The following is a 19,320-nucleotide window of genomic DNA, read 5'->3' as shown; positions in this document are numbered from 1 at the left end:
GCATGCATAGTGGTGATGCACACGAAAAGCAGTGTCTCTTCTGAAGCCAGCATTCGGGTCTAATCATTGCTTCATTTCTCTTATGATTCAAAATATATTTCCCCAACCTAAAAAAAGAAGAGCATAAAGCATGCCCGCCAGGTCACGTAGCACACAATAGTCTTTAGGTAGCTTAATCAGGATTGAAGTCCCTGATGGGTTCTCTTTAGAAGACAGACGGTCCATAAAATCATGTCTGGTGGATGAACTGGACTTGTAATTCATAGAACTGAGACTTCCTTGTTGGAAAAAGTAATGACGAGGACTGTTCATTTTACTGATGCCATCATTAGCCAACAACAACAACAAAAAAATCTATCAACACTTTATGATTAGGACAGAGTAGCACGAAATATTTCAAAATACAGATGATATTTTTTAAATTACATGGTCATATATGCACATGAAATTGAATATACACATATTAAAATAGTATCTGGAGCGAGAATAAATGTGATATATGCTGCAAAAAATAAAGAGAGCACGGAAAAAATATTCAGCCTTCAAAAACCTGGATAGTTAGCTATACAATGAGACAAATTATTTGTAAAACCAATAGACAACAGTGCAGAATACTGGTATTGGCCTTTGTGGCTGATTTTTAAACACATGAAATAACACGCTGGATTAGTTTTTAATTTAGTTTTAGACCTGACGACTTAAAAGCAAAACAAAATTTATATTCCAGTATTCAAGCTGTGTATGTAAAAAAAGTCTATATCCACAGAGTGAAAACAGTGAAGAATTCAGTTGTCATTGTTGGCTGGTTGTTGAGTTTGAGCTGACAGCTAAAGTCTCTACAAAAGTGTGCGTGAGGAAAAACATCTCAAGAACATACAGATGGAGGGGTGATTAAGAAGACTGCTGGAGAATCAAAAAGGACGGTCACAGAAACAACCAAGGGCAGGATTTCTAGGCAAGCACTGTAAATCAGACTGGTAACCAGCTACGGAACTCGAGGATGAGGTACTCCTGAACACCAGCTAAGGAAACCATCAGAATTTTTGGCCAAAGTGATTTCAGTACTCAGTATGCAATGACACCTAGTGGCCCTCTGCTTCTCTTCCTTCCCCTTAGTAAATATTGTCTGGCTGATAGAAAACGCAAAAATCTGAAAATTTTGCAAAATAAGACCTAGCGTTTATTAAGATAAATCTTTCTTGCATGTAATTCCTTTGTCAGAGTAAAACACAGAGTTGGTTTTGTTTTTTGTTTTTTTTTTTTAATTTAAAATTCTAGAAGTTAAATATATCTAAGCTTTTATTTTCTGGTAACTGCTGCTCCTAAAAAGTGTCAGCAGGCTCGAGGAGACCAAAAAAAAATATCCCCCAACAACCCAACTCTTATTTTTATTTCTTATGCATCTCAAAAAGCCAAGCAATTAATTTTCTAATAATTGCAGCTGTATTATATACAATTCCAATCACACATTTGCTCCTTTGCCACTAGAGCATGATTCCTCTATCAAATGCCACTTGTCAGCAAGACACTGCTCCTGTGTAGGAAACTGTGTAACCTGAATTTCTGTGGAATTATCTTAAGTCTCTATTTTGTTTATTCTTGTATTAAAGCACTTCCTCTGTTTACATCCAAGAAAAAACAATCACAGAAAAGATATTTAATTGAGGTGTTGAGCATCAAGCCTAAGAATTTTCTACATTTCATGTATATCCCTCAAGTTAGATGCTGCTGTTAACCACAGAACTGCCCTGGATTTAACATGAGCACTGGAATTATGGAGAGGCAAGGAATGTAAATCAACTTCTTTTATAATGAACTAGCTAATTATAATTAAGCATCTTTAAGTCACAACCATCTAATAATGTAGTCGTGAGGGTTCTCCACAGCTTACTAGTGTAATGAAATATAATTACAATGTTTAATGATATAGTAAATAATTAATGAAATGTAATCCAATTGTATCTAATTCTATAACCTCATAATTAAGAAATCGGTGATTTGTTTGTCTACATGATAAATAAATATATCACCAGATGACCAGGAATTACTGGTGACTTCAGTTTAGGCCGTACATATAAAAAAAAAAAAAAACATTTTGAAAAGTTTAAGTGAACGGAGTACTGTTGAGAAGATAATGCACATGAATTGAACTTGTCAAGCTGGCTACTGCCAACTTTATATGCAATTCCTCTACTTCAAAGGCAAGCAATATTAGAATTACATATTCTTCATTTTATGTGAAGAGATGTAAATGGACTACCTACTTACATTCTTGCATTCTTATCAAGGGTAAAAATTAAAATATTTAGAAACTACAAATAGTAACTGAGTAAGAGTATTTACTATTATTTAATATTTATATTATATAGCAAGTTAATATATAAATCTGTTTAGCCCAGCCCTATAGTTAATATATTAAGAAACTAAAAGGATTCCAGCTATTTTAATTGATAAAGGAGACTGAAAAAGTGGTATCTGCTCTTCTTGCAAGGAGTCATGACAATGTTTAACAGGGGAAAGACATTTTACAACTGCATTCTGTTAAAACCTGATAGTCAATTTAACTGTTTCCTAACCACTTCACTGTGCTTATCACTTAACCCATATTTGAAATATGTAAAAAAACCCCAACAAACAACCAAACAAAAAACCAACCTTGCTGTTTTATCTAGTAAAAAGATATTTTGAAATACGGACAGCATTTATGAAAGTGAAACTAAGGCGGCAGCAGGCAGACATTTGTTGAAAAGAAAACATGCTTGGGCATGCTTAAACATAGCTGTCACACCTAAACTTCAAAACTCTCAGAACAGACCACCAGGAAATCTCTTTAATCATTTGCCTCAGTTCTCTTCTAGCTCACAGGCATGAATTCGTGAGAGGAGAGGGAGCACTGTGCAAAACAAAAGAGAAGTAAATCCTCTATTTAGTTGAGAAGACAATCAAAATGGATGTCAACACCAAGGTATTGGTGACACTGGCAGGCAGCTAACACTGAATGAAACAGCCACAAAAAAATTAAGTAATCACTGTATGGAAAAGCATCAAATATCCACGGAATGTTTTGGGAAGGCCCTACATTCAGTGCAACAACTCTTAATGGAATTACAAACCCAATTTCGGTGTCTGCGTTGTTTGTGAAGTTGTCAACATCAGACTGAAGTTATCACGGGGATGCTGGCACTTCTCTAGTAACAGAGGTAGTCAACTCAAATGCTGTATGATGACTGAACATCCACCTAAATAAGTTTCTACAGAATGCCTCAGCTTAACATAAAGTAACTGGTATACTCTAACTAGAGAGCACAAGTTTATCTGTGGAGAAATGTCTACTCAGTAAAGCTATCTGTCCGCTGTGGCAAATGACAAACCTTGCATAACAGCAGGCTACAAAGTTCTAAGCAAAAAAAAAAGGGCAAAAGCCATTCTCATTTGAAGGCCATTTCCTCTAGTGAGAAGTATGAGGAGCAACTTCAAGGATCTTGGAAGCTGGAGATTCCACCTTCCTTTGGACAGCGGAACTCTTGAGGATGTGAATTATTTCACTGCCATGATATTTAAGATACTTTAGCTAAATTTTAAATGATTTTTTAAAAAATTAATCTAAATTTAAAATTATCTAAATTTTAATTTTTTTTTTTTCTATTATGCATTAAGAGCAAAAACTTTAAAGAAAGTAAATTGTAAAAGCCTTCAAAAACCAGTGTAACAATCGCTCATAGTAGAATTAACCATTTGAAATCAAGGACTCGCTAGAGGCAACTAGGAGAGGGTCAGCACAAGCCCAGGGCGAAGCAGCAGGGCACACCATGGTAGCCAGGAGTGCCTGGACTTGCCGTGCACGCTGCGTTCCAGCCCGTCAGGATGCCGTGGGTGGATGCCCAGAAAGATGTCTGATGAGCTGACACAAGTGGCGGCATCATCAGCATGTTCTTCCACTATTTTAATGTTACCGGGCTGCCAAGCCAAAGGTCTATTTTGAGTTCTCTGCATTTCAGTAGAAGTTCCACTTGCATCCTAGGGGTATTTTAAGAACGCTGTGCATTTAATGTAAGACATCTATTATAAGCAGAATTCATCAAATTTCAGTCTGGGTTGCACAGACTCTTCTGTATTCCTGTTCAATTCTCATTAGGACTAGAACATCTCCTGCAGGCAGCACACTTCAACAGAGCCACACTCCACCTGCTCCGTCTAACTTAGAGCAAGTTTGTGAAGGGCAAGAATTTCATCTCCCATGTAGCCCTCAAAAGGCAGGACAATAAAAATTTTTTTTAAAAAACCCTATTACCTTATTTCTTAGCACTACTACTACTTCCTCTAAAATTACACATTCATTTCTGAAAACTGATCCTCTCAGAACAAAAAGCTTTTCATCAGTTTATCCCATGTTTTCTGGCATATGAAGATTTGAATTTTAAACAAGGTTATCAAACTGCTTGATATCAAGTTTTGACCCACTCATTAAGCTGCCTTTCCGCAGCTCTTGCCACTAGTCTTGAAACAGGATTCTTAACTACTCTTCAGGTAACTCCTGTTTGCTGCTCTTGGCAGATGGTAGCAGTATGTTCCAGCAACCTTCCTTTACACCGGGCGTAGGGTCTGTGGACTGAAGCACTAATTCCAAAGCTAAGAAGTCTGAATGGCAAAATGAGTGAATCCCAAAACCAACATTATCCAGCCTCAAATGGTGACAAACTGTAGGCGTCAGTCATTTGTGCTGTGTCTGTAATAATGCTGCAACTGGAATTACGACGTTTCAGACTACAGCTGTCAGATTCCATTTTAAAATGCTGGTATGAAATGAGACAGGGCTAGCAAAACCCCTTTGACATTGAAAGATTAACAGCAACCTTTAAACTCTTCATGAAAAAACAGTACTTTTTTTTCCTTGGTTGTGGAAACTTGCCTGAATTATGACTAGTTGTTTCTGGAGAACTTAGAGAAAGATGTTTGCTTACCTCCTCTTCTCATCCCTGAAAATTTGGGAAAAGGTAACTTTTGAAGACAATGTCCAGCAACACAATTGAGTTTTGTCAACTAAACTGTTAATACAACACTTGCAGATCTATCTTGTTAACATTCCACAGAATCATTACGACATCAAGGAGGTAAAATTTTTCCAGGATTTTGGGTCGTCACTTAATTTCTGGTGCCTTAATCTGAAGCTTTAAAAGAATAGTCCTGAAAACCTTGGGACAGGTTAGCATGATCCTACACAACCTAACAAATTAGACTAGCTTTTGAGTGTTAAACCCCACACACCAAAAACACTTCTGAAGCACAGCAAACATGGGCACATTAAAACATATAACAAGGGAATTTTGTAGCTTGGAATCCAGCAGACGGACACATACTGCACTCTGTGGGCGAGCACTGGGTGGTCTGGGTGGTTTTTTGAGGGGAATTTTCTGTTGCAGTTGTTGTGGTTTAGTTTTTAGAGGGTTTTTTGGTAGGGGAGCTCTTCCAACACCAGTCAAATTGAAAAGGGGAGTAACAACATCTAGCTGGATTGAAATTAACATTGTTTTGCTCATGAGGAATGCTTTTAGAGACAATACTGCCTAGAAGATGCAATACCATTGGAAAAACCTGCAGCTTTTTACACATAGCTGAGAAAACTTAGTGAGGCATTACCTTAGAGAGCAGGACATCCTACCTGTCTTAGTTTCCTACTTCAACTGTTGCAAGTAGAACATAAGAAATCTTCTGAACCTTTTGTGGAACTTCAGTGGGTTTTATCAATTGAATCCAGGCTTAAACATCACAGATTTGGTCATTCTGGTAAACCAGACAAATCCTTTATACAAGCTTTTTATTTTCGCCACCTTTGAGGTGCTGGGCAGGAGGAAAGCCTTCTTACTTCAAGTTGTACAAAGGCAGCCTAGTGCAAATGGGGAGCATCTCCTGTAATAGCCTGGATATCTTCCTCTCGGAAGTCTCCTGAAGTTTCAACATTTGGATTTACCCCCTCACACCTAGATGTCAGATCTACCTAGCTGTGGTTCTGCACTGATACAAGAGGATAGCCTCATTTCAGAACTCTCTTGCTACCACCATTTGGAGTAATGGAAAGTAAAATAAGGCCAGCTAGTACAAGCACTTGGAGAGAAAGCTGTCAGCTGGGGTTACGGTCAAAATAGATAATATTGTTTCAGAATAACACAAAACTATTGCAAAGTTTTAGATATGACAACTGTGGCTGTAATAGTTGGGATTTTTAAGGCAATCACAACTTCTTTTAAAATTCAGAACAATATTTTAATACTTTCACTGTAATGGCAGTATACTTTTGATAACATACTAGCTTTTAAGGCTTTTTAAACACTCATAAAAATAAGTTTTGTTAATGAGTCCAAAAATCTCTGAGCAATGGTTGGGTATGAGCAGACTATACAGTAATCCCCAGGGTAACACCTGTTAACAGCACAGTTACAGACAGCTTCTCGCTTCTTAATACTGTCAGTACATATATTCAATTTGCTTACTAAATTAACTGATTCAATGAATTACAGATTGCAACTTTACAGTATTATTACATAATTCTGTTGCATTTAAGTGATATGCAAATGTAGGCAGTGGTCAGAACATTTCATTTAACTTTGGTCAAGCATCACAAGCTTAACGGTCTTGTGACGTTTGTGACAGGTATTATTATATATGCAGGTATAAAAAAAAGATTTCTTGTGAACACGTTGAACTTTAGATTAAAATGGTTTAAGTATGAATACTTGTTCCCAAAGAAGGGCTATTTGAGTCACCTGGAAAATTCATACCACACTGAACTTCAGAATGAGGGTTTCTTTACATGCAACAGGTGATCAACATAATTTGTGCTTCAAGCACTGAAGCAAACATTTGAGTGGCAGTCAGCATATCCAGACTGCTGAGAAAACAGTTATAACAGCCACCCCTAACTCCAGGGGTTTTTGAGGATTATGGTAGCCATAGGGAAAAATCTGTTATTGTTTATCCTGTTGAAGAAGAATCTAATCTTGATCAATCTAAACTCAATTTCAATTTGTTTAATATGGAAGGCTAGACAGAACTGACCCGGCATAAGGCAAACTTCTCTTAATAATAGTAAGTTCAGAGATTTTGATCTTATTTTATAGAACATAGCTGTATATCAATTTCTTTCCAACGTTGAAGCATTTCTCCCAGAGCACAGGGGATACAGACAATAGATTTCACACACAAGTATTTCACCAGCCAGTCAGAGGAGTTGAAAATGCAGCACACACCTCCATGGCATCACCAGCAAAAAGAGCAATGGCTTATGCCACCAGTAGAATGACACTAGTGGCAGCACAGATTTGCTCAAACAAAAAGCACATTAGAACATTTAGAATGCTTACTATAAATCTGTTTTTCTACAGAAATTTAAAAGATAGATTATCCAAGGCTAATTTTGGGAAATACCAATTATTTTTTCTTCTTCTTTGGTCCTCTAGTCTAACCCACTTTTGAACACTGACATAAGAACTAGCACTAGTACTAAGTTACTACTAATAAGGTTCAGGCTCTTTTGTAATGCAGCTCTAATTCTACATGTTTGACAGAACTTGTAACTACTGCAAAAGTCACTAGGGAGTAAAATTAGAGGAAAAATAGTAATGAATATCAACTTGGCTTATCACTTGATAAGTGCTAGCTTGGAAGTTGTATAATTCTTAGTTTCTGCATCTCACACTTGTTGCCTTAAAGGTTTTTTTTTTTTCCTGGATATTTTGTGAAATCCATTTCTTGAGAGTTTAAAAAGACACATGAAATGCATTTTTTTATTTTATGTAAGCCACTAGGCAGCTATGTGAGACGAGTCTTTCCATTTCCCTGTATGCTACTCGCACTGGTTTTAACCCCTCTCCCATTTTTTTTCTTATACTAAACTAGCATGACAGTGCTCACACTTCACATTTTAGCTTTTACTTTATCAAAATGATAGCTTTAAGCAGAAGTACAGTAAGGAACAGCAAAAATAAGTACTGAATTTGTGTATCTTCAGTTTTCCAGAATGATAATTTCTTTATTTAGAGTGAGCCCATACTCCCCTTCTTCATGTAAAGTTTCGACTATGAATTCCAATTCTACACACATGGACACTGGAAGCTATACACATAGATAACCAATATTCCTGTAACCTTATTCTCCTTCTCCTGGAAACGCAGCTGTAATACAGCTCTTGTTGTAAGCCACAAGAGGTTTGGTTTGGGGTTTTTTTTTCCCCAATTCCCTGTTATTGCTGCTTTACTTAATGCCTGCAGTCATATCTCATTTCTACCCTTCAGTTTTACCAGATGGCAAACATACAGGAGTGGAGAAAGTATCAAATACTCAACTTCGTGCTCTGCCTTCCAAGAAAAGTATTATAAGCTAGGTGGGAAATCAAGAAAGTCAAATAAGTAATAAATGCACATACACAAATCTACAAGGCCACTACTGTCCGAAGATGAGGAAAAACTTAAGAGTTAGCCTGTTATACAACATTCAGTTGTTTGCACAAAACTACTATTCTGCATTCTGGAAATAATTTAAAAGTAGCCTTTGTCAAGCTGTTTGCACATCTGTCTAATTTTAGAAGCTTTCTTGAGGACATTCTTGTATTTAATACAAGAATACAAATTGAGTGCACATCTAGAGTCACTTTGGAATTTAAGTGGGTTATTGTCAAACTCAACCTACAATGTTTGACTTAAGATTATTGGTATGTTCTAATTCAACTATTTAACCAATCACTTCAAATTACACACTGCCTGCAGAGAAGTGATTTTCTCCACTTTCTCTATTTCCCTATTTTTCTGAAGAAAGCTTAAAAAAACCATTGGTTACAATGCGATGTTGCAATTTGCAAAATAAAAGTCATGTGAATTGCCAAAGTAAGTTTCCCGATAATGTGAGAGAATTCATTTTGAAACTGCACATAGACATATTAGCATATCTTATGCTGCTCTGTATTCACTTCGGGGTAAAGCGTAATATTTGAACAGTGAAAATTATTCTGTACTCCACGTATCTGTGAGGCTTCTACGTGTACATAATATTTTATTCAAAGAATATGGTTTTACTTCATTATATTATCACACTTGTTTTAATTCTTCCTACCACTTCAGCTCAGCTGTCCTTGACCTTTCTTGAACAAACCTCTCTTCACCACTGATGTTGGCAGCATGGATCTCCATTTATAATCCCAGTAGAGCTTTTCAGCTCGTGCTCCGCTCGGTGCGTTAGCTCAAATGTTGGTGTGCCTCATTAGGAAAGCAGACCTCAACAATTGGGAACTTCTGGCTTATCTCAAAGTGAGAAGAAAATCTGCTCTCCCTCATTTCCTCTCCAATACACTGAAAGATCGACTCCTACATTATTTCCACAAAGCAGCAGGTGAAAAACTCAACTAAACTTCCTTTCTGGCAACATAATCTTGCCATAGGATAGAATTTAGTACGTTACCAAATGCCATTCCAATCAGTTACAAAAATATATATACATAAAATCACAGTAGTTGTTTATACTTAAGATTACACAAGAATATTTTAAAGTCTATCAAACACATTTAAGTGAAATACTACTGTCATTAGTACAATAATCTACTTTTCAATTTGTTTGAAAGTAGATTCTAAAGTAAATTGAAATCAACTGATAGAAGTCTTCTCCCATGATGCCATCATTTACTACAAAATTAATTCCAAGTCTTGTGCCATTTATTACTATCTCTACAATATTCATTTGCAAAGTCACTGAATGGGAGTTACCTGCAAAACTCTGCTTTTCTTCTAAGTAGTTTGTTATCAACTATGCTTCTCTTACATTGAAAGACTGCAAAAGCCAATTTCAGCGGCGTTACTGGTTGCTGTCCAGTTTGCTTTGCTCCCCCAGACATGACCACCCTGCAGTGTCCAAAAGTGACATCCCTTCAAGTGCTCCCCATTTATTTAGTAATTCCTTAGAGGCAAACGAGCCAGGATAAAGAGGCTGAGATTTTTCCTGGCCTCGAGGTTAACCTGGTCAGAGGAGTCACCACTGAGCACCAGCAGACATACTTACCTTCTGAGTTTTGTCCAGCCAGGTCAGTGCACAAAACCCACCCAAGTTTTGTGCATATGCACACTGATGTTCCAAGTAAGTCTTTTGAGAAAAGCTAAGTTATTTTATTTGTTGTTCTTTACAGATATTCAAGTCACTGAACCTGGGGCATTAGGTGTGGAAGACAGCAAAACAGCAGCAAAGACACTAGATTTTACCAGAATGCTTAGCATATTTTTTTTTTTAAGTGACAAGATGAGTTTTTTCCTGTTGCAGTTTCAGGCTGTGGCAAGCTCATTAAAAAAATGCACTGAGCAGTTGTCTATTCTTAAAGTACTAAAAGCATATAGCAATTTATAACAAACATGAAATATGTAGTGTTAGAACTTAAGGATCACAAAAGTGACAAACTCCTCCTGTTAAATGCTGGCAATATCCCATTGTAACCAGAACCATTTTAAAACAAGATTTTTTTCAATTAACTAGCTGAAGCACAGAATTTGTAATACTTCTGTAACTACCCCATTAGTATTACATATTCTGTTTTTCCACGGGTGTCTTTTGTAGTGTCACTCACAGAAGTCCTCAGTAGTTTGATTTTAATATTTTCAGTGTGGCCTCAACAGAAATACCTGTATCATGCCCTATCCAACTTTTTACAAAATTCAGTCTGTCCTAAGCTTTCAAATTTTATCCTAAAAGGCACCAAAATCTGCTAGGTCAGAAAAAGGCTGCAAAATAGGGGGTGAAGTGGGGAGAAGAAACCAAAAAAATAAAACAGTGTTCTAAAAGTTAAGTATTTTCCAGTGAGTAATGCTAAATATGCTAGCAAGATATAATCAAGTATCTAAAGGTTTTGTCACTACATGTAGGACATGTTTTCTTACAACTTTTTCTTTAGTATTAACTAGTGGCTATTCTATCACACACCAAAACCTGCATTTCCTAATGCTCAATTAACATTTTTGCCCAAAATCCATAGTATAAATGAAATATTTTAATCACACCCTATTGACATAGTAAAAAAATTAGAGAGATTTATAACTTATTTTAAATGATAAATTATTTTTTAATCAGATTAAACTCAGGGTAGCCTATTTTAGTTTAGCTATAACAAGAGTTGAGTAAAAGCTAAGCCACAGGTTTATTTATCCCTCCAATTTTAAATAACTTGATTTGAAAAACATTAGGGGAAAAAAAGACAATCATGACAGTAGTTCACAGCCTTAGACTTCTGACACGGTCTCATTTACTTCTAACTATAGTTTTTAGTATTTGGGTTTTGAAGTTCTGTTGTCATTATGTGGAGAATATTGCTATATTTCACAACTGGAAAGTACTCAGCTTTGAAGTGCTAAATCAGTAGATTTCACTTTAAAAAGGTGCAAAACCTGATGTGAACAGAGAAAGGGCCTTGCCTCAGTCAGAAAGACTAAAGAAACAGAAATCTCAGTGCAGTTTCCTCTGCTGTTCATTATAATACATTACCCACAGAGTGTCTTGTGGAATGAAAGAAAAAAAAATAATGGTGGCAACCACTGCTTTATGCCTTGATATTGGTTATACCCCACCCCACCCCTCCTTATTTTCCACTGTACAGGTGGAAAGCATGAAACTCGAGCTTTTAGGAAAGAAGTATGTTCTCCTCATTGATAACTTCCTGGGAAACAATTAATGGGAGAAGAAAACAAATTGCATTTGGGGGGAAAAAAAAAAAAAAATTAAAAGCTTAGCAATAGTCCCTCCCAAATGTTCCTTTCCCCTCATCCCAGTGGTAAAAAGCCATGCTCTCTAACACTGAGCTCAGCTATCTCTGCACCATAATTTCTACCTGGCTTAATCTTTGACTCTGCATTCTCTCCCTTTTAGAAATTTTGCTAAAATGATACTTCAGAACAACTGCATAGAAAAAAAAGAGAGTGTATTTACTATAGTTATGTCAGAAGTATTTTTCACTCCATCTTGAAACAGAAAATACAGGAATCAAGTGTTGGGAGGGAATAATTAATTGGCATGGAGACTTCAAAACATATATATCCTCTTTTTGTGGGTGTAACTGTAAAAAGGACTGCTCGAAAAGGCTTGAGGAAGTGAAGCAAGCACAGCGACCTATCTAGAATGGGGTTGGTTTTTTTTTTTTTTAGAGGGGAACTGGAAGCTCCTTTGACAGAAACAGGCCTAAAATAAACTCTATTGAAAATTTCAGACCTTGGGAGGCTAATTTTCTAGGCCATGATCCTTCAGAGTAAATTTGGGACCTGTTAGTAATAGTAGTGAAATCGCAGATGCAGTTACTCAATTGAATTAACATTTAAATACTACCATCATGTAACTTTAAATCAATTTATATTTTATGCAATTGTTTGGCACCTGGCTAAATTCTCCATTATTATTTAAAAACTAGAAAAAAAAAAAATTAGTGTGATTCCCTTCAGCCTGTCCTTTAAACTGCAAACAGATGCCATCAAGCCTTAAGATTTTTAGGTCAAATGTGAATATAAATATGATATTATATTGACAAATTCTATTATTATTTTTTACAGTATGGGTTGTAAACTGTAGCTTTTAAAAACATAGCTTGAATTGGCTATAAACCTGCCTTTCTGTGAGTCCTCTACAGTTGTTAAACAAGTATAAACAAAAAGTACACTTATGTGTTTTTTTCTTGCACTCCATTTTCATGCACAGTTAATTTTTATATACATACTTCTCCAGTAAACCCATGTCTATATATGAGAGCCACAGATAACACAGCAGTAGAATCATTAAGATTTAAGGTAATATTGATGCACCTTTATCCAAAGTGTAAACAAGTTGCTGAATCTCTGCCACGCTTAAGCAGCACAATAATATTGGGGTTTAAGGTTTATTTTACTACACCAATATTTACGTGCTGCTAGGGCGGAACAAGTATGACAATTCTTCTATTCATCCACATGTCGGGAACACAGATTTGTTAATAAAAAAAATTTATTAGTGTCTTCAACTGTTTATCTTCCTTAAATTTCTAAAGCAGCAAATAATGATTCGCATCTTTATTAGAGCATGCAAACCATGATGTGCTGCTAGAGTACTTTAAGGCCTCAATTACAAGACTTAAAACCTGGACAGTATTTTTTATAACTGTAAATGGAAATATAGCTTTACTTAAAGTTGGTTTTATTCATACACCAACCTGTAAAATTAAGAACCTGTTATGGTCCAGATCAATTCCATGGCTTCGGAGAAGAATACCAACATCTTTGAATGTCTTTTTCTTTCCATTGATGTAGTAGACAGAAGAATTATCTCTATAAGCAGTTCTAGATACACAAAAATTGCTGTTAGGAATGACTTCGTAATCATCTCCTTCCTGTTTTGAGGAAAAACAAAGCCAGAAAAACAATCATTATATCACAGGTTTACCTCATTTCACAATTAAGCACAGAAGGTTTATCATGTTCAGGTTTTAAGTCAACTGCACTCTGGGGTCTAGCAGAAGTGGGAACTGTCTTAAAGCTGCATATCTCAAAAAAAAAAAAAAAAAAAAAACCCCAAAAAACCAAAACCTCGAGAACTGGACAAAGAACAGCCCAAATTGTTTAAACTGAATGGCCTTCATATTATGCCTTTCCTACCTCTAATACAAGCTATTGCTTTGAAAATACTTAATTTATTCTCTTTACCACTGCTTCAAATCACAAAGGAAAAGGCCTACTTCAAATTTAAAGTGGCTGTGCTATTCCACTCTTTAAATTTTTGCTTAGGAAATCTTTAATGACTTAACTACTGTTTGCATTTTAAACTCCTCTTTTGTAGTACTAGGAAAAGGAGTTACTTTTAGCTGACTAGTTCTAAAGAGAAACTGTAGAAGATAAAAAAGCAAAACATTAAAGATGTGACAAATATGACATCACCAGCTTCAAAAGAGATCTGAGACTCACCTACAAAGCAGCAACTAAAATAAAGCTGCTACTGTACTTTAAAAAGTTAAAATTGATGCACGCTTCTTGTAAAGACTTAAACTGGCCTACCACTTTCCCAGATTAACCCCCAAGAGCATAATCAAATTGGTATCTAGTATATGCACAAGTTTTTTAGATCATAAAGTTAGCTCCTAGATGTTAATACAAAGTGAAAAATAAAAACGAGTAAATGTAATAATTTTGGAATCTAGTTATTATAAATACAAGCAAAAGGCATGTGTGTATGTGCATCAAGTTAGAAAAAAAAATTCTGTCTTTAAAACAGTTCCTTCAAAGACTATACATATTGTCACTTTATTAACACAATTTTTTGAAATGTCAGTGTACATTTCCCACTATTTTGACCGACCCCAAACTCAACAGTTAATACTTCAGCTAGAATGTGTGCACAAAAATTAAATTTAAATGAAGAGAAATAAATTCCTTGCACTGTAATTGCAACAGATTGACAAAATAGCCCAGTTTTTAATCAATGCATGAAGTGGCAAGCAAAATAAGTATTTTTTTTAATTTGCCAATTCTTTTTATTTCATTCAAACAAAATATCAAATTCAAAAAAAAATTCGTGGTAGGATGTGAGGTCTGGAATTTTTGATGCAAAATCTGTTTTAAAATTGCAAGCATGTTTACAGTATATAAAGTGTACATAAGAAAGTTTCAGATTCATCATATAATTTTCTAAATTTAGATAACCTAAAACAGTTTCTAAATGGTTTGAAAAGTTTTGCTTAAATAGGTTTTATTTCTGAATATATATGCTCATATTATAAATTTAAGAATATATAACATGTGCAAACATAAGACTTAAAAAATTTTAGGGGTCCTATTAATTCCAGAAATAAGTTTTATTTACTTGATGTAAATGAGATGACAACTCTAAAACGGCTTCTTCTTAAAATGATTATTACGTATTTCTAAATAGTTTTAAAACAGACACGTAGCAGATATTAGTCTCCCAGAAAATAAGAAAAGATTCCCTACTAATATTTTTAAGAACTGCACTATTCAATAGAGGAGTTTTTAAAGCTAATTAACTCTGAATTGATGCTTTACATCCCAAAGGTAAACTAATCATGCTATGAAGTTTTCCTTAGCTCAAACTAAAAATAACCAAATATTAAAAGTTTTCAAACCCTTAAAGAAAAAAAAAAAGTCTCCACTGTTCTGAATAGAAGCATACATACCTTGTCAATGATCTTTTGGAAGTGGACTTCCACAGTACAACTCTGGATGTCCCTATGTTCATCAGAACTATGGATCAGCACAGAAAGTTTTTTGGATCTGATTTTTTGTGCTCGATACCCAAACACAAAAAGCATTGAATCAATGACATTGGATTTTCCACTGCCATTTGGCCCGATAATACATGAAAAACGCTGCATAATAGAAGGAAAAAAAAAAAAAAAAAAAAGTGATATTCAAAGGGAAACAGATCCTGGCCAGTGTACATCACCCATTCCATTTGTGAACAGTTTAAAACACAATTATTCCTAGTGCATGAAACTGCACACTATTTGATAGCTTAGTTTTTACTGCCAAAGGTAAAGCAGTACAACTTATTTAATAAAAAAACCCCACACCTCAACTCAGCTCAGCTTTCTAAATTTTAACTTGTTAACTCAAAGCGATACTGCATTTAGCAAGCATGTTCGCAAGGAAAGTTTCATGATTAGCCACGTAAGTCTCTTGTGGGCACTAAAAAATATTCTTTAAACACACCCCTAAAAGATCTCCAGTAAACGAAATAAAGAGAAAAGTGTGCTTTTTTTAAGGTTTACTGACGAATGAAAACTGTACAGCATCAGAAAGTTGCACCTAACTCTTTTCTCTATTGTTCAATAATGAAAATTTAAAATATCATTACATAAGTAATTTTAAAACTTAAAATATTTTTCAGTTATTCTGAGGTAAGCTTACATGAAAATACAGGAAGGAATACTAACAGCAAAGTCTTACCTTCACTTAAAAAAAAAATGCATAAAGTAAAACAAAGATACCTTATGAAAAGGTCCCAAAGTTTGCTCCCCTGCATAGGATTTGAAGTTCTGGTTTACAATATGAGTTATCATGAGACGAGGAGCACCAGCTTCATTGGTCATTGCTGGAGGTGGGGGAGGAGAGATGCTACCCAAAATCTCTTCTAAACTTCGATTATCAAGCACCTCATCTGAGACTGCTAAAAGCCATCCAAAATAAACAGAAAAAAAAAAAAAAAAAGACTATAAGCTCTCAATGACTAGACACCTTTTAAAATGTTCAACTGGAAAAACAAACATCCTTTCTATACGACCCAAACCTATACTTTTGCCTGTAACTATTAAAATGAGCTAAGTGGAATTAAAATTCTTCTTTCCATGAACTGAATCTTTAAAAAGAGATACTTAAGATGTCCCATCGATTCACTAGTGGGTTTGTTCTTTCATTATGTAATTCTTATTCCAACACACTTTAATAGGCACTCTGCAATTACAATAGCTACAACCGTCACAATAAGCCTACAAATCTGAAACAGGCAAAGTCTTCCTAATTAATAAGTGCAAAGCCACATTTCAAGCGTCCTCACAAGTCACTCTGCAAGATTTGGGGATCGCTGCACAATGCTCTGAAAGCTGTAATGACAGCACAACTACTCTGCAAAGACAGGAAGTTTGTTACGAAAACAAACTGGCCCCCTGGATATCAGCTAGTTGTAAGCAAAGCAGCTTTTCAACAGTCACCAGCAACTTTTTCTTCAAATACAGTAGTTTTTGCCACCAATTTCAACATATTAATCCATTTGTCAAATACCTTGCTTTAATAATTGCATATCTGGCTACCTAAAAAGACCCACACTGCTGTTTTTCCAGACATTTTCAGCAAAAAACTCAACTCAATACACTGCTTCATGAAAAAGAAAGTCAAATCATTTTAAGAGTTAAGTAAATAAACTTGACATTTATTCCATTCCAAGAAATCCCATACCATTGGCTGCATATAAATTTGAAAAATCCTGCTGTTGTACCACAATTTTAAGTACAATGTTCCAGATCAGGAATATGAAATAGGCTTCATTAGGGAGAAAGTCTACAAATTGCTTTTGCACTTGTACTAAATCGCTGGTCCAAACACTTTAACTCTTTGCAAGCCCTCTTTACCATTTTTAAAGCAGTTTAAACTTGCCAGGAGTCAAGGCTTTCAATATTCCTTTCTAGAAGAGAAAAGGGCAAATCCTTTCTGGAACAGCTGGCAAATTCAGCTGAAGGCTGCTGCTAAAGCAGGCACTATCATCAAGTTTACACACCATCAGAAGCACAATACTCGGACCTACCTTGCGGAGGTTCTTTGTCAAGCTGTCTGTTGCCTTCGTTTTGCACTTCCATGTCACTGGTGGACTCCTCTAAGGGCTCTCTGCCTTTCCGATGGGCTGCTGTCGAGGTTTTGGTGCTCTTGCTTGGCACGATCTCTGTTGGCTGTTGCCCTTCCATTCCAAGCAATCAAACTACTGAAGGGATTTATCTCCTTTTCTAACATAAACGAGAAAACCCCGTGATCTAAGCATTGAACTGCAATCCCCTAAGGAATATACCTACATGTTCGCCCAGATGTTTGACTAATTTAGAAACTAAAGGCTAGAGACATTTTGAAGACAAAAATCCAAGTTTGAAGCAAAACCTAAAGCTTAAGCCTCATAATGATATATTTTAAAATACATCACCCCCCAAAACAACGGGCTGACCCTAATCTGGAGAAACAGCAAGAATCTGCCTACTGAAAACTCACACAGCTATGTTCAATACAGTTGCTATGCTCAGAGAAAGCAAGCGTGATGCTGGGGGCAAAAGAGTTAAAAGACACATTCGCAATAACAAACTGAGTAGCCATATGTCTATACCCTTCTGGAAGCTCTCTTCACATACACATCTCAGACCTGACACACGTTTTACTCCCAACAGTCCATGCTGACTTTTTTTTTCTACAGATAGATAAACAAAAAGACCTGCATAATTACAGCAAAGGCTTGACTCTGAAACAGTTTAAACCAACACACTCGTTTCGCAAAACAGAACACAACCACTACTGCCAGCATTCAACATTTAACAGAGAAAACAAAACAAAATACCTTAATCTGGCTGTGATGTTAAAGTTAAGTGATCAAGACCGAAACATTACAAAAGTCCATCAGCTGGCACTGAAGCACAGCTCCCAAAAAGTATAAATAGAAAGCAACCGATGAGAAGAAAGACGACTGCAGGAGCGAAACTCTCTCCAAAGAGTTTAAATTGCAGCAAGTGGCGAAGTTAGTTCGCAGAAAAACAGACATGAGAAAGTTTACTTCTCACAAGATAAAAAACTGACGTGGTTAGAAAGTCATCTTACAATTGGTGCCAATCATTTGACGTTTTCAGACCTACCCCCAACCCACACTCTCATGAGAGTCCTTCATTTGGGACAATGGGGGAGGGGGGGAAACGAGAGAAAGAACTCATTTTAAGGCAATTTGAGTCTATGTCCCTGTTAAGAAGTGTTCCGCAATGGCTGTCTCGGACAATTACAGCCTCTCAAAGTACCAGATTTTTATTTTTTTTTTCCTCCAAACTGCTCCACTCCAACAGAATTGTGCAATATAGACCTACTTACCTTACCAACCCTCCCCCCCCCCAGATACTTCACCAGAACGAACAAGCATTAACTACTTGACCTCAGCTTTTAAATCGCGATAAATTAGCTGCCACATACTCTAACAAATTTAACAAATTCGTGCCCAGCCCCTCCCCCGAGGCGGCTCAAAGGTGTTTGTTAAAAGCATCTCTCGACGGTCTCCTGCCAAGTGCCGTTTTTGTTACGGGGATGGCGAAGGAGAGTCAGAGGCGGACAGAAAAGCTTCCTTATTAACAGCCGATTAAATCTGATCGCGACAACCCGTGTCAGTGAAAAATTTTAGGTTTTTTTTTTTTAAAATCTGTCCGTTAATCTAAGGAGCCCAACTGCACCCTTGTCACGGTCTTTCCAAGTCGTTGTGGACTTCCTTAGGATTTCTTTCTCGTATTCCAAGCATAAAAATGAGCAGGCAGAGGTAGTTACAGAAGGGTCCCTGCTTTGTAAGCAGATTAAAATCGGGCCTCCGTGCTACCCAAAGGTATTCCCCGTCCTCGGTGGGTCTCCGACTCGCCGTCCCCAGAGGTCCCTAAGGGCACAGCGGGAAACCCGGGCCTTTCTCCCGTGGGCTGCAGAGGATTCTCTCATCCCCCCGCCTCAAGCCCCTCCGCCGACACCGGCCAGGACAGACACCCCTGGCGCCGCGTTCCGCCGCCGCGCAGCCCGGGCCCCTGAGGAAGAGCCCTCGGCGGGGCAGCCC

General features: G+C 36.6%; 1 protein-coding gene across 3 annotated transcripts in view; it reads right to left on the bottom strand.

The window, feature by feature from the left end:
• Window positions 1-17,561, bottom strand: part of SMC4 (structural maintenance of chromosomes 4) — a 36,524-nt gene extending 18,963 nt beyond the window's left edge. Inside the window, exons 1-4 of one of the 3 annotated variants that reach the window (XM_026855199.1) lie at window positions 17,293-17,561; window positions 15,983-16,161; window positions 15,170-15,361; window positions 13,196-13,372 (exon numbers count right to left, since the gene is read on the bottom strand). In XM_026855199.1, the coding sequence (XP_026711000.1) occupies window positions 13,196-13,372; window positions 15,170-15,361; window positions 15,983-16,161; window positions 17,293-17,449 (705 nt within the window). In that variant the 5' untranslated portion in view covers window positions 17,450-17,561. Of the gene's footprint in view, window positions 1-9,804; window positions 9,862-13,195; window positions 13,373-15,169; window positions 15,362-15,982; window positions 16,162-17,292 lie in introns of those variants that run through there. The other 2 variants (XM_026855200.1, XM_026855201.1) reach the window with 2 other exon arrangements.
• Window positions 17,562-19,320: the final 1,759 nt, after the last annotated feature.

Source organism: Athene cunicularia (assembly GCF_003259725.1).
Source record: "Athene cunicularia isolate RWA chromosome 9 unlocalized genomic scaffold, athCun1 chr9_part1, whole genome shotgun sequence".
In the NCBI taxonomy this organism is placed as follows: domain Eukaryota; kingdom Metazoa; phylum Chordata; class Aves; order Strigiformes; family Strigidae; genus Athene; species Athene cunicularia.
The sequence above is the reverse complement of the archived record's forward strand: the minus strand, read 5'-3'. Positions and strand labels throughout refer to the sequence as shown.